Source organism: Marmota monax, unplaced genomic scaffold (genome assembly GCF_021218885.2).
Source record: "Marmota monax isolate L192 unplaced genomic scaffold, Marmota_monax_Labrador192_F-V1.1 WCK01_AAM20220418_F8-fsc00110, whole genome shotgun sequence".
Taxonomy (NCBI): domain Eukaryota; kingdom Metazoa; phylum Chordata; class Mammalia; order Rodentia; family Sciuridae; genus Marmota; species Marmota monax.
This window is the reverse complement of record NW_026694633.1, coordinates 4,450,015-4,464,489: the sequence shown is the minus strand read 5'-3', so window position 1 is coordinate 4,464,489 and position 14,475 is coordinate 4,450,015. Positions and strand designations below refer to the sequence as shown.

The 14,475-nt window shown below is 43.4% G+C and overlaps 1 protein-coding gene across 7 annotated transcripts in view; it reads left to right on the top strand.

Annotated features, from left to right (window-relative positions):
* Nucleotides 1-14,475, top strand: part of Tnik (TRAF2 and NCK interacting kinase) — a 383,659-nt gene that overhangs the window by 274,911 nt on the left and 94,273 nt on the right. For all 7 annotated transcript variants that reach the window (XM_058572271.1, XM_058572273.1, XM_058572272.1 and 4 more), the window contains exons 8-10: nucleotides 247-301; nucleotides 2,507-2,585; nucleotides 9,976-10,151. In XM_058572271.1, the coding sequence (XP_058428254.1) occupies nucleotides 247-301; nucleotides 2,507-2,585; nucleotides 9,976-10,151 (310 nt within the window). The remainder of the gene's footprint in view (nucleotides 1-246; nucleotides 302-2,506; nucleotides 2,586-9,975; nucleotides 10,152-14,475) is intronic.

The window sequence follows — 14,475 nt, the reverse complement described above, 5'->3', positions numbered from 1 at the left end:
ACCTTGTATTCATTTACCATATATTTGTTGAAAACTGACCCTGAGTTAAGCATCATGCAAAGTATCATCAGTAAATAAGTGAACGAGGGCCTTCTCACCTTGGAGCTTGGTTGGGGGGATGAAGTTGGTAAACAGGACAACTGAAGGATTTTCCCACAGGCAGCTCTCAAGCCATTCCCAGGTTTAAGTAAGTGTTCCTTTGTTGACTGAATTTATGCACGTGTCTGTACCTTCCTTGTTTTTCAGAGTGACTTGTGGTCTTTGGGAATCACCGCCATTGAGATGGCAGAAGGTGCTCCCCGTAAGTATCCTCCTCTGGGGTGGAATCTGTTGCTGGTCCACGCTGTGGGGACTGAGGTTCCTTGCCAGGAGCTGCAGTTGCTTTACTTCTGCTACACTGAGCCCTGCATGGATTCGAGCTGGCATATTTAGAAAGCAGAGTCATCTTAAATTAACCAGGAATCCGTTCATTTCAGAGCAGCGTGAGGATCTTGTTTCCATGATGAAAAAAAAAAAATGAAAGCAAACTCTGAGAGTCTTATTTGTCTTACAGATTTGGTGTGTAGTTTATTCTCGAACTTCTCGTCACCTAACATAAAACTGTGAGCAACCCACAAAGACTATAAGCTGCAACGTACAAAAAATTCAAAAGCTGGTTTTTCAGGGCCAGGTTATACAAACACTTATATTCTATTGCTGCCATTTTTTTTTTACAACAACTGTACATTGAACCAGGACTTCAGCCATGCAAGGCTAGCATTCTACCATTGAATTACACCCTCAACCTTTTCATTTTATTTTGAGATGTGGGGGGGGGGGGGTCTCACTAGGTTGCCCAGGCTGGCCTCAAACTTGTGATCCTCCTGCCTCAGCCTCCTGAGTAACTGGGATGACAGGCATGTGCCATCATACTAGGCAACTCTAACTTTATTAATGTTTAGATTTTTAGACTTTCCTGCCCTTATTTGAGGCAGGATGGTCAGGACTCTGGCAATCCTGAGACCCTCTCGAGTTCCTTAATATCTGGCACAACTGGTATGGCAAAACATTGCTATCTGCTGTGTGGTGGCCATGAGAATGTACCTCTCAGGCTTCCAAACAGGTGATGCCATTCCATGCTGCCAGAATGGTGCTGAGCCTGCCTCTCCCAAGGGCCGCTCCCCATCAGAGACCAAGCATGTCTGGGAACAAGAAGGCACACCTTTTCCTGGAAGACAAGATTTCTTTTAGGCCCTTGAGGCTCAAAGCAACCCCTTGTGACTTTGCTCACCTGCCTTGGATTGCAGGGCAGTCAGACTTGCAGAGCCACCAGAGGACCCTGCCCATCCTTCCTGGGTCCCTCCCTAATTCTAATTCCCTTCCCACTGGAACTTTCTCCATTAGTATCCTTGCATATTTAATGTCACCTTGGTATCTGCTTCTGAAAGGACCAGTTCCAAACCATCCTTCTCACCCAATGGACAGGTCATTGTATTCATAGCTGTTTACCTTCATGTTATCATAGTCTTCTTATTTCTCAATCCTGATTTGGTTGATTTCATCTGTCCCATGATTGATTGGGAGTATTTGTTGACACAATTCCTCTCATTCACAATGTTGATGGGCATTTATGAATCAGAAAAGCAATATACCACAGACTTAAAACTATTATCATTCTTGATATGTAGTAGGTGGGCTAAAAATAAACATAAACCCACAGAACCCTTTGTTTTTTAAGGAGCATTAATCTAGGTACAAAGAAAAAAGTAGTCCCAGCTGTTTGAAAAGTAAACTAACAAAATATTTTGATTAAAATATGACTATATGAGAGCTTTCACTGGAAAAGATAATCTCATTTTGACACATTGAGATATTTTTGTAACTTGGTCTTTCTGCCAGACTCAATTTGCCTTACTCCATTGGTCTTCCTGGGGTCAGTGAATTTAAAAAACAAACAACCCCCCCCCCAAAAAAAAAAAAATCATGAAACCTGAGAAGCCACTTGAGATATCTGGAGACAGTGAATGATGTTCTAGGATAGTACTTTGGACTTCAGAAATCCACAGAGATCTCACTGAGCTTGGATGAGCCTTCAATGTATAAGAAACTATACTTTGGATTATCAAATACCTTCTATTTTATGGCTTAGGCTTTTGCCAATTAAAAACAACTTAATCGTCCTCATTAGACTTGTCATCTAATGCTATGTGCTTTGAGTGTCAGATGGTTATTTACAGCAAAGATAGTTGACACTTTAAATTATTTTCCTTAAATGTGAAGTAAGAGTATTCCCTAGAAATGTTAACATATCTGTTTGAAAGGGGTGGTGGCTAATGCGGTTCTTTTAATTAGATACCAGCTCTTGTAAGTGCTTTCCAGATGGAAGCTTTTGGATCCTCTGTCCTGGGCTGCACTGGGCTTGCGTGATCCCAGAGGGTCAGTTGGCAGTATTCGTTGCACTGCAGGATGGACTTGGCCTGGCTTTAGCCTCCTAACCAGAGCTGGCCCTTGTTTTGGTCTCTTGCAGCTCTCTGTGACATGCACCCCATGAGAGCCCTCTTCCTCATCCCCCGGAACCCAGCGCCTCGGCTCAAGTCTAAGAAGTGGTGAGTTTGGTCCTCAGTGTTCTGCAGATCTAAGGGGGAAGTTTTCCTGGATATCTCTCTTGAATGAGCTTGGATCCCTGGGTCCTGCTGAATGGATTAAACTAATATAACTATGGCGTGGTGGGTGACTTTCCACATGTCATTCATCTTAGAATAATAGCTGCATTACCTGCTATTTGTGCAGCACATCTTTGCCTACCAGGTAAGGAGCTACTAGGTAAAATGGGTGGTAGAGCCCAAGTAATGACATGAAAGCTGTATGATCAATAACTCCAAGTGGTGTCTTTCCTGGTTGTACAGAGCATCTTATCAGAGAGGGTGATAATTTAGAGTCAGCCTGTTAGAGTGGCTGACTTCTCTTCTGTTTCTCAACAATGCACACACGCACCCCTGGGTATCCCCTGAGATGATTTCTCTGGCATGTGCTTGAGCATTTGTAGTTTTTTGTGGTTTTCCCATTGCTTTCTCTTTATGGCAGGTGATACTGGTTTCTTTTTTTGGACAGTGATGTAAGCTTTGCTTTTAATTAGCTTATTCTTAAAAAGGTGATGTATTACAAAGGAAAGCATTACTTAAATATTGTGGCCACACATAGGTACAGCAGAAAGTTTTGGAGAGAATATGACTGGTTATGCCAGATGTCAGACTTTTTCTTTCTTGTGTACATCTGTGGGGACCCGTGTATACATCTGTGGAGACCTGTGTATCTTATTCTGTAACAAAAATCGTGGCTTCCTCCTTCCTCCTGCAGAAGTGGTGTATCTGCCCCAATGAACTCTTCAGTTTCTGAGTCCTCTTGCACTGGGGTTGATTCCTGCCCACTTGTGACCTCCCTATCCTTTTCCTAGAGACACATCCTGGCCCCTTAGACCAGGAAGGGACAGCCCTTTGTCCCTTTTCATGCCACTTCATGATCAGATCTCAATGGGGGGGCTCTGATGATCCCACCCACAGGTTCACCCCCCACCACCACCACACAGGGAGCAGTCTTAATTAATACCAGTCATCTGGTAATAACATAGCAACACTGGTGAACCAGAGAAAGGCCCTGCACAGCGAGAGAGGGAAGGAGACCGCCAGGAAAGAGGCGACAGCCTCCCAGCTGCCAGGCCTGCAAGGCGCAAGTGAGTTGCTATTGGTAACAGGAGGCAGAGCCTCTCGGAGGGTCAATGAGGTAGGAAACACCACTCTCTCCCCAGCAACAGCCTTCTATTGGGCACTGAATCGCATGTGATTTCAGAGCGCGTAAGGCCCCATTCCTCTCCCCTCCCTGGATCAGGCTCCCAAGAAGAGGAGCCGGCTCATTCCCTCCCCTGGAAATCATAGGAACATTACAGAGCCCCCTGGCTGCCAGGTTTCTGCCTGTCATTGTGCCAGGCCTCCCTTGGAGCCAGCTGTATACAGGGGACTTTACTTCCTATGCCCCCTTCCACCTTTTCCACCTCTCCCTTCTCTGCTCCAGGGTGCATATTTTGAGCTTTTTCACAGAGAAGGACAAACTGTCCACAGATGTGTTTTGTCTGATGGCACAATGAGGCCACACACTAGTCTTAAAATATTTGTATTAATTGCCAACTTTTTAAAATGTGTCAATTTAGCTTTATGTTTAGGTTTTTGGTTTTTTTTTTTTTTTTTTTTTTCCAGAAGGGCACAGTATAGCCCTTGCTGAGTAGTGACGGCTCCCTTTTGGGACAAGAGATTGTCCTTCTGCCCCAAGTGCCACTTCTACCCAACTCCTAAACCTCAGAGAGGTGGTTGGCACACTGGTTCTGCTTTCATCTTGACCTTGGTCTGCACTGCCCCTTTGAAAGCTGCACTGACCCCACTGAAGAGTGAGTGACAGCCCTGCACTGGTGGAGGTTTTCAGTGACCCTGCTCCCAAAAGAGCACCCACGCTGACTTTGCTGGAGAAATAGACACTTCAAGGGAAAATGTAGGCTGACTTTTCCACTTGAGAATTTGACACTGAGAACTAATTTTGATGATGCTGAAGGAAGCTGGTGAGGGTTCAGGAACTGAGGAGGCCCAGCCAGTTTCATCTTATCACGCCCTTCCAGACTGGAAAGGAACCAGTCAAAACAGGAGACCTATGCTGGCCAGGGACACAGAGGCAGCTTGGCAGTTGGAGAGCCAATTTCTCACTGAAATCACTACCCTTGTAACTGGTTGATGGTGCATTCTCCAGCCAGGCTACACGATACCCTAATACGCACTCTGGCTCCCATTTCTCTGCAACAGAACTCCAGTTTTTAAGTGAAAATATTTAAGCTCTTCAGAGTTCTTGATCTTAAAACACTAGATCCAAAGTGATTTGAAATAGTATGGAGTTTGCTTTAATAGGCTCTAATGTTTAGGAGGAAATGAAACATCTTGTTTATTCTTTGTTTGTTTGTTTGTTTGTTTTTGGTACCAGGGATTGAACACAGGCACTTAATCAGTGAGCCACATCTTCAGCCCTTTTTATTTAGAGACAGGGTCTCACTAAGTTGCTCAGGGACTCACTAAGTTGCTGAAGCTGGCTTTGAACTCACGATCCTTCTGCCTCAGCCTCCTGAGCCGCTGGGATTATAGGCATGCATCAGGATGCCCAGCTTTTATATTTTTAAAGGAGAGGAATTCTCCCTACCCCAACCAAAAGAAACAAAACTCCAAAGTGTGCTGTCATTCCCAGCTGTTCTCTACCTAAGCGACTTGTCAGGTCAAGTGTGGTGTTCTCAGTGTACATAGCAACACATTACCAAAGTTGGTGCCTTTGTAGTGGACATGGGGTCCTGAACTTACTTCATCAGGAGCAACCAGTTGAGGGTTATTTTCAGCTAACACTTCTGACTTCAATGTACAAGACATCTAGTCTATTAGTGAGAACACTCTTTCTTGTGCCTTTAAGTTTGGGGGGAAAAGGCAATAGGCAGCTATTGCCATCACTCACAGGACCCTGGCTCCTCCCATCAGTGCATCAGGACAGGCCTGGGTGCCTGTGGAGTCCTGAGGCTAGGGAGCCACATGTTGGTCTCAGTCCATAACCAGAGGAAACCCAGGATGCTCTCACTCCCTCTCCTTTCCCCACCAGCAAGTGAACTGTAAGGCTGGGGCCCTTTTTCCTCCTCCTATCTCCCCTGCTGCCCATGTGGGTCAATCCTCTCCTTCGGATTTCCTCCCCCTTTCTCTTCCCACCTGCTCCTCCACACCTGCCCTGTAAGCTCAGTGCCATAGCTTCCCTCTGGGGGCTTCTTCAGGACAGCATGACTCTCTTCCTGTAAGCAGATGGTCAGTCTTATTCTTTTCATGCGCCCTTTAAATTTGAAGAGTCCACACAGCAAAGCAGTGGTTGGATGAGTCCATTTGGAAAACTATAATCGCTCATACATGCAAGATCCCCGGCCCAGACCACGCAACCAGGCAGAGTCTGGGCTCCTCCTCGCTGGTAGAGCAGCCAGCAACCCCAGGCTCCTGCTGCATTCCAGAGCTTACAGTCACCCCGTGACTTAACGAACCTTCTCTTCTGATTCTTGCTGGGTTGTCAGGAACTTTTGTTTTGAGATATGACAGAGCTCTTTGTGTGTGTGTTTGTGTGTGTGTGTGTGTTTACTAAAGAAAATAATGGTACTATAAAGCAAATATCATGAAATACTTTAAATACAATGAATTTGCAGGTTGTAATGTGATTATTGAGTTTATTAAATGCAAAACAAACACCGCCCCACAGACCTTTCCCTTTAGCCTTTTCTGTCCAGTCTCCTTGGAGATGACAGCCCTGTTGACCCTTCCTGCTGACTCACCTCACTCAAAGATACAGAAAATAATTCCCTCAGAGAACACCACCACGTAATGGTGTATTGGTCTACAGTGGGCCACACGTAAGACAGTGGACCCATGGAGTTGAGTCTCCTGGTGACGTCGTAGCCACCTCAGCCTGTGCAGGTGTGCTCTGCAAAGTTGGTACAGTGACCAAATCACCAAACAGTACATTTCTCAGAACATGTCCCTGTCCTTAAACAACGTAATGAATAGAGTCATAAGTGAATATGACTTCAGATTGCTGCTCCCTAGTGTTAAAGGCAGATGCTGTGTTCCTTAAGCCTGGTGACAAAGGAAGGGTGCTCGGATACTGTCCTCACAGTCATAGTAATAAGAACAAAAGAGCAAACACAGAGAGGGCGTGTGTGCTGTCTGGCACTGTTCTAAGTTTGTGATGTGAATTAATTCATTGGATCATCACAGCAGTCTTTGCAGCCAGAGACACAGACACAGAGAAGTTAAGTGCTTTGCTCAAAGCCACACAGTAAGTGACTGAGCCCCAAGGAGAGAAAGAAGGTAGTTCTATGAAATAGGTCAGGGCCACTGCGAATTTTCAAGTTCATATTGCATTTAGAGAATCCCATGATTACCCCAAAATATAAGCCCAATAATTATAATGGTTTATGTAACCATCTTTAAAGCATTTTAAATTTCCCTAACATAATTTAATATATAAACAAGATTAGGCTGGGGAGATAAAGTGTTTACAGATGCTGGGAGTGGAATTAGTGCCTCAAACTGTAAATACCACTAGTTACCATTCACCTCTCCCTGCCCACCCTTGGGAAGTTAGTATTACTAACCTTAGGTGAGTTTTTTTGTTTTGCTTTTTTAAGAAGATAGACTGCTGTGGGTGGTGACATATGCCTGTAACCCTAGCAATTCAGGAGGCTTAGGTAGAAGGATCACAAGTTCAAAGCCAAGCTCAGAAATTTATTGAGACTCTAAGCAACTTAGCAAGACCCTGTCTCAAAATAAAAGGGCTGGCGATGTGGTCCAGTGGATAAACACCCCTAGGTTCAATTCCCAGCCAAAAAAAAAAAAAAGACAGAAGTAGATTAAAGAGATTAAAGCAGTAAAATTATACAAATGTACTTTAAACCCATCAGAACACTCAGCAAACAGGAAATATTCAACAGAGGTAAAGTGTTTTCACATTTAGTTAAATGTGTAATTAAGCACATCCATTCTTTGGTCACACTAACGTAAATAAGAGACAGCGAATCCTTCTTCAAGGACGTGTTTTAGGTAAGATTGTTTCCTCTTCAAACTCTGCCATTTGAACAAGACGTGAAATACACACCCAGCTTCGTAGCCCTGCACATCCAGGCCCTCCTTGGGCCCAGAGTGACTCTCTTGGCTGCCTGTGTTCCCTCCCACCAGGAGGGCACCGGAACTGGGACTCTGGTGGCTGGTTCCATGAAGCTCCATGAGCCAGGCTCCTTCCTGGAGATCTGGAGAATTCTCTGGCTTTTTTTTTTTTTTAGACATCAGTGTGGGGAGTGAAATGTACAGTCTATTAAGTCTGGGACTCATTTTTTAAATTGAATGTGAGTTCTTTTATTTATTGCCTTCTAATTAATAGTGGAGCACTTTATAAAAGATAAGCACTTCCTTCTAGTCGCCAGCAAGAGAGAGGACTGCCATTTGCATTCTTGTGAATATTTAATGGCCTTCTGTCTTCATTTGTTTTTGTTTTCTTCTTTTAAAAAAACGGATTCTCCTATCTAGCAATGCGCTGTGTGGCGTTGTCTGTTTCTATTATGGAGGTCAACCTCGCTCTTTCCAGTTTATTCCTTAAGGGAGTCCATTATTTCATTAGGCTTTTCTTGCAAGGTCTCTCCATAGATGGTACCAGGTTGACACTGGCACAGATTTATTCAATGGATCAGAGAAAGGAAATCCCACCTCCCCTCCAGTTCTCCCATTCAGTCCTTCACACGCACAGAGTTGAGGGTCCTCATAGCGTAGCCCTTGCCCAGCCCTTCTATCCATGCATTTATTCATTTATCAGACATAGAGCACAGCAATTATTCTCACGATGCAAAGATGACCCAGACAGATCCTGACACTGCTGAGAATTTCCAGTATGGGAGAAGCAGAAATATGGGCTGAAGGACTGAATAGGCAGGTGCATAATATCCATCCTCTCGTCACTATTTCTAGTCTATGATGTGGCCTATCCTGATTCATCCTGGCATTAACCCACGCACAATAGATTACTTTTATTTCTATGCAAACTATTTCTAAAACTTAGCTTAAAATTTTGGAGGGAAAAAATACCAGTAATTCAGTACTTCAAAAACATGGAATACCAATTTTAAAAATATGGGGAAAAAATTCAAAAACATGGATTAAAATGAGAAATCACTTTGACAGAGGCAGAAATAGAAAGTAGTCCATATAGAAGTGCCTCTCACATTTGAATATTGAAGTACATACTCCCCATTTTGTTCAGGCCTGAAATAAATATGGCCTTCTGGGAAACTTGGGAAAGCTGTGGGGATCCATAGGGCACCACAGGAGGGTGACAGAGAGCATAGAATGGGCCCTTCCTGCTCTGGGTTAGGTGGGCGGGATGTCCAAGGTTCCACCCAGGTCTCCAGGGACGAAGTACTGAGCTGTCAGTGGAGTGTCTTGGAAAGGCAGAGTCAGTCGTGAGCTTAATTATTTGTGGCTAGATGATTTCTTGGAACCTTCAGCAAGAACATGTGTGCCCAGCTCATGAATCATGGCTAAAGTCCACCATTAATTTCAACCACATGGGGACTTGCTGCCGTCTCTTGTTGGTGTGTTATCTCTTTACTGATTGACCTGCCCCTGTGCATCTCTGGCACAGAGTTAATCTTTGAGGAAATAGGGCCTTTCCAGAGGGAGATATATGTGCTTCTAGGTGTGAACTTAGATCCAAATTTTCAAGTCCTTGGGTTGATGGCAAAAATACGTACATCCTGTTCCAATTCATTGGAAACCAAAGTTCAAAGTGATTCAGAAATTACCTGTTAAAAAATGTGCCTGATCAGTGTTCACTTTCCCATGTAAGAATGTTGCTCGTGGTGCACCCTCCTCACCCCTCCATCCCTCTGCTTTTCTCCAGTCTGTGTTTTCTGTCTCATTTAATTGACTCTCATCTTAATGCCCCGGCATATGTAGCCTCCCTCCTAGCTTCAGTTTTCCCCTGATTTTTTTGCCTACCTGAACTATCTTTTCTCTAGAGTGATTTTTCTCCTCATTCTTTAAGGCCCCACTTTGGTTTCCTTATTCCAATAGCCATTCCAGTAAGGGTCCCCAGGGAGACCTTTTTCTTCCCTAATTCCTTTTGGTCTTCTGTGTAATGTTATGTATACACTGTGCAGATGCTTTCATATGCTAACTACCATATGTTACCTCAGTTCTGTGTGTTGATGGCGACGATGCCTTTGACCCCCATTGTACCTAATATAGTGCTAGACCTATTTTGTGATTGGTTGATATCTATGCTGACCGATAGATGGAGCCTTTTATTTTTTAATTCCAGCATTTCAAAAATACGTATATTTGGTTTTTTGGAGATTGTCATTTTATCTGCGGATTCATCTCTTTTGTTTGACAGGTCAAAAAAATTCCAGTCATTTATTGAGAGCTGCTTGGTAAAGAATCACAGCCAGCGACCTGCAACAGAACAGCTGATGAAGCACCCGTTTATACGAGACCAGCCGAATGAGCGACAGGTCCGCATCCAGCTCAAGGACCATATTGATAGAACCAAGAAGAAGCGCGGAGAAAAAGGTTAGATGCACATTTGCATTTGAGCAAGAGAAACAAAAGATGGAGTGTGAACCATGGGCTCTTGGCGAATTCAGAGGTGACTAGAGATTTTAGATGCGCTGCTCTCTTAGTGCTGGGGACCACCATTGAGATCGAAGTCTTAGGACATCAGTGGAGTGAAATCCACTGCTGAAGTAGAATCTTCCATGAAAAAAATAGATCTGTGTGAAACATCCCCTCTTCCAGGCACTGAGCAAACTTGTGTTGCGTGATACTATGAAGCACTTTAAAATGACAAGTGATTTTCTTAATTCAAATGAATATTCATGCTCAGAAGACTAAAAATCTACAGAAGACAGACAACCTGAAAAAAAAACCAAAATTCATCCAGTTGACATTTTTCTGTACTGACAGTCTTCAGCATTTAAGTTTCTGTGCTCTGAGGCTCATTTCTAATTCAGTTATTTAGAAGTCAGAAAGAATTTTCTCAGAGCTGCAGTGATATCAAAGATCATTAGGTTGCCAGACTTGCTATATGGAACATCAGAGTTTGAGCTGAAGGTCATTTGAGGTACTTCTTTATTTCATAGATGCAAAAACTCCTCTCTCATACCACGCAGTGTTTTCAGTGCCTCTTTGGAAAGGACATGTGTCCCAACGCGGAGCTCTAGTAGTTCACCCTCATTGTTTGAAAGCTTGCCCCTCCTTCACTTGACCCTGACCACTTGGATCACGTGACCTGGGGCAGGTTTTATGGCCAGATGAGCATAGTTTAGGGAGATAGGGAAGGTTGGGGTGTGGAAGACAGAGATGGAGGAGATAGTAGCAAAGACTTGCTGGATGGAGATCAGGAAGGATAGTGGGCAGGGAGAGGACAGCAGGAGGCAGTGTGGGCTGGAGGGGTGAGGGTGGAGCTTAGAGCAGAAGACCAGAGGCTCACGGGGTGGGGAGGCACTGGTCATGTGCTCTTCCTTGCTTCCCTCTTCTCCACCCACTCCTCTTTATTTCAGTTCAGAGGGATCCCTGGAGGGTGGCAGACAGGTAGGACAGAAGTTTCCCTCCTTTATTTCCATTTTTCTCCCTTTTTGCCTCTATAATTAGCAACCTTTATGCAGCGAGGTGTGTGAGCTGAGGCTTAGGGAAGGGGCACCAGTAGATGGATGGAGAGGGAAGATCAGCAGAGGACCAAGGTAGGAGGAAAAATCCTCAGTGAAGGTTCTGGAGAAGGCTCCCCTTCTACAGCCAGCCTCAGGGACTCGAAGGAAAGTATGTGATCAGGAGTGGGAGGTCATGAGGCTGAGACAAAAAAGAGGCCCATCTCCAGCCATGAGTGGGGGGATAGGGATAAGATGTCAATGAGGCTGCAAGAAACAGGGAGGCCAGACCAAGCTGGAGGAACTAGGCCTGAGGAGAAACCCCATAGGGCAGTATCGAGAAGTTCTAAGACTGACATTTCAGCTGCTCTTTTTCCGTCGTGGTCTTGGGGACCACTCCCTGAAGTCAAAACTTAAAAGAGAATGTTTTAGGGCAACATATCAAACATCTAAACATTAAATGCCAACTTCTCTAAAAGGGAAATTTGATTGTACTATGGGTATACAGACTAGGTGAAATGTTCAGTCTGTTTTGAGAATCAAATTCTGTGTTCCAGTTCCAGCCCTACCTCTTATGAGTTATGTGAATTTCATCCCAGTTTTCTCATCTCCAAAATAGGATTGGGAGTATAAAAATAATAATAATACCCAATGCCTGGCCTTGTTGCAAAGTTGAAATAATGTGTGTAAAATAGTTACACCATTTCTGGCACATAGGTGCATTCAGTAGCTATTTATTAGCTATTCTCATTTAGGCAATTCTTTATGAGCCTAATTTTTCAGTGCTCTTCAGGGATACCTTCTAGAAATCATGATCTGTGAATAAGACTGGGAAACCCAGAACCCATCATACAATGAAGATAGATCTACTTTTAATGTGTTTATTCTGTAGAGTGGCAGTAGGTCTATTCAAGAGTTACGTTGCAATTTAAGGAATCTCATCCTGTTTAGGTTTAGGGTCCCAGAGTTACAGTTCCAGCCTCATCTTTGTCTGCTCTGCAAGGAAGGGCATTTGGTCAACTGAAATCTCCTTCCATTTGCAGTTAATCAAATCACTTAATTTGCTCCCCCTCGTAACTCCCCCCCCCCCCAGTAGCTTCCTCTGTGACCAGCTTCTGGTAGAATCAAGCAATTTTAATTTGCATTGCTTTATGATTTATTTTAATCTGATACTTTTCCTTAAGGTATGTTGACATGTACTAATTTAACCCAGAAGTACAAAAGCAATCAAACCAAATTCTGGTGAGGTATTAAAATTGAGAAGCCTGACAAATGAAGCTTTTACCTTAGAGAGTGGAATTACACAATTAGGAATAATTGTGCGCTTCTTTCCCTTGCTGCAGTTTACTTTATTAGATAAAATGTCTTCATTTTACTTTGAACTCTATGTTTATCCATTTTAGAAAAGTTTGAAGTATTAAACTTTTGATATGGCGTATTAAGACACTTTATGCAGGGTTTTACATTTAGGTGAAAAAAAAACCTGTAAAAATAAAAAGTAGCCTGAAAACTTCATACTTAACCTAAAGGTATGAAGCTAATTTGTGATTTAAAAAAATACAGTTGAACTCATCACACATGAGTTTTTTTCATTATCTCTTTGCTGCCTGCGTAGTGTCAAAGTTGTAACCTGTTTTTACCCTGTGAATGCTGCCTCCTAGTGGTAACAAAACCAAATTGCCATTTTAGTTCCCTTGTAGGGATGCCAAAATGTCTTTGAAGTTGTAATTACAAACTCAGATCTAGGAGGAGATAACAGTAAAGTTCCATCGTTAAAGCCTCCTCATCACCCACAGATATATCTCCAGCCTGACATATATAAGGATTAGTGAGCTATTTCACCATTTCACCCCCTTCTGTCCTCTCTCCCTCCATCTACTTCTCCCACACCTGGACGCCTAGCTACGCACAACTCATGGTTTCTTGCACATGTAATACCGCTAGCCTTGTTTACGTGGATACGCATCTTGGAATGCCCTTTTCCTGCCACTTCCAGCTACCAGTGCTGGAGAAGGGCCACTGACCTTCCAAGGCCCAGCTCATTCCCACTTCTGTACTTCACTGTTCCTTTCCTCCTTTCTGAGCTGTGGAATGAGCTGCTCTTTTCTTTCATTTTTTCATTGCTCTTTTTATGAACTTCTGTTTAGCATATAACATGTTGGAAAAAAGCTCTGGTTTTAAGGTTGAAAAAGTTCTGGATTGAATTCTAAATCCACATCCCAGCCTGACATTTTATTATAAGGTGATGACACTGGCCACAGCACTTCACCTTTTGTAATATGAGTAGCTTCAGTTGGAAAATAGGCTTTATGTTAGAGAAATAAACGAGAGTCTGCAGGTAAACTCACACTAGTTGTTTGCATGGGAAACACTCAACTGCCATGACACACGACTAAACGGGTCAAGGTCACTCCAGGAGAACTGGGCTGGCATGAAATAATGACACACAGACTGAGAAATACCTTTGTCTTTGGGTTCTGTGACGGCCCCTCTGACCCAGCTTCCACCAAGGAAGCAAGGTAGGCAAGAAAAAGAGGGAGCACGCCTCGAACCTGGGTTTTATTAATGGCGGGGGCGGGGGAGACTAATCCATGGAACATTCTATCCAAAAAAGGGCAGAAGGGTAGGATTACAATAAAACAGGTACGTGTAATTCATTGGGTAACGCCCACTCCTGGAGCTGTGCCTTTCTTATCTGAGCAGAGGTAAAGTCCAGTTGCATTGCAGTGTGCAATACCAGTCCAGTACCTCTTTACTCAGGACTTAAAGGTGTGTGCCTAGCTCCTGAACAGGGTGGCCCCTGACACTTGACAAATATTCATTCCCTTTCTTCGTGGTCATGGTAGTTCTGATTATTGATTTGTCTTGCCTGTTACATTCTGATATCCTCTGGAGCACAAACTCAATCTTATTCATGTTAACTTGCTTACTGTCAATCAAAACACATTCTGACTACATGTTAATTGTACCAGCACTGCAACAAACAAACAAAAAGCCCAAAACAAATAAAAAAACAACATATGCTGTGTAATGCTGGCAGTAGCCTCAGACATCTCCTGTGTTTGTTTCTGGTATTTATCAAGATATCTAAAGGCAATTAGTGAATCCATGTAAGTCATAAACAAAATACCACTTTCAAAATGGCTGATACCACGATAAATCATTTAGTGATAAGTTAATAGTGGGCCAAAAAGTTTGATATGGTGACTCTACAACAGAGGTTACACAGAAGTTATTTTTCAATTCCTTAG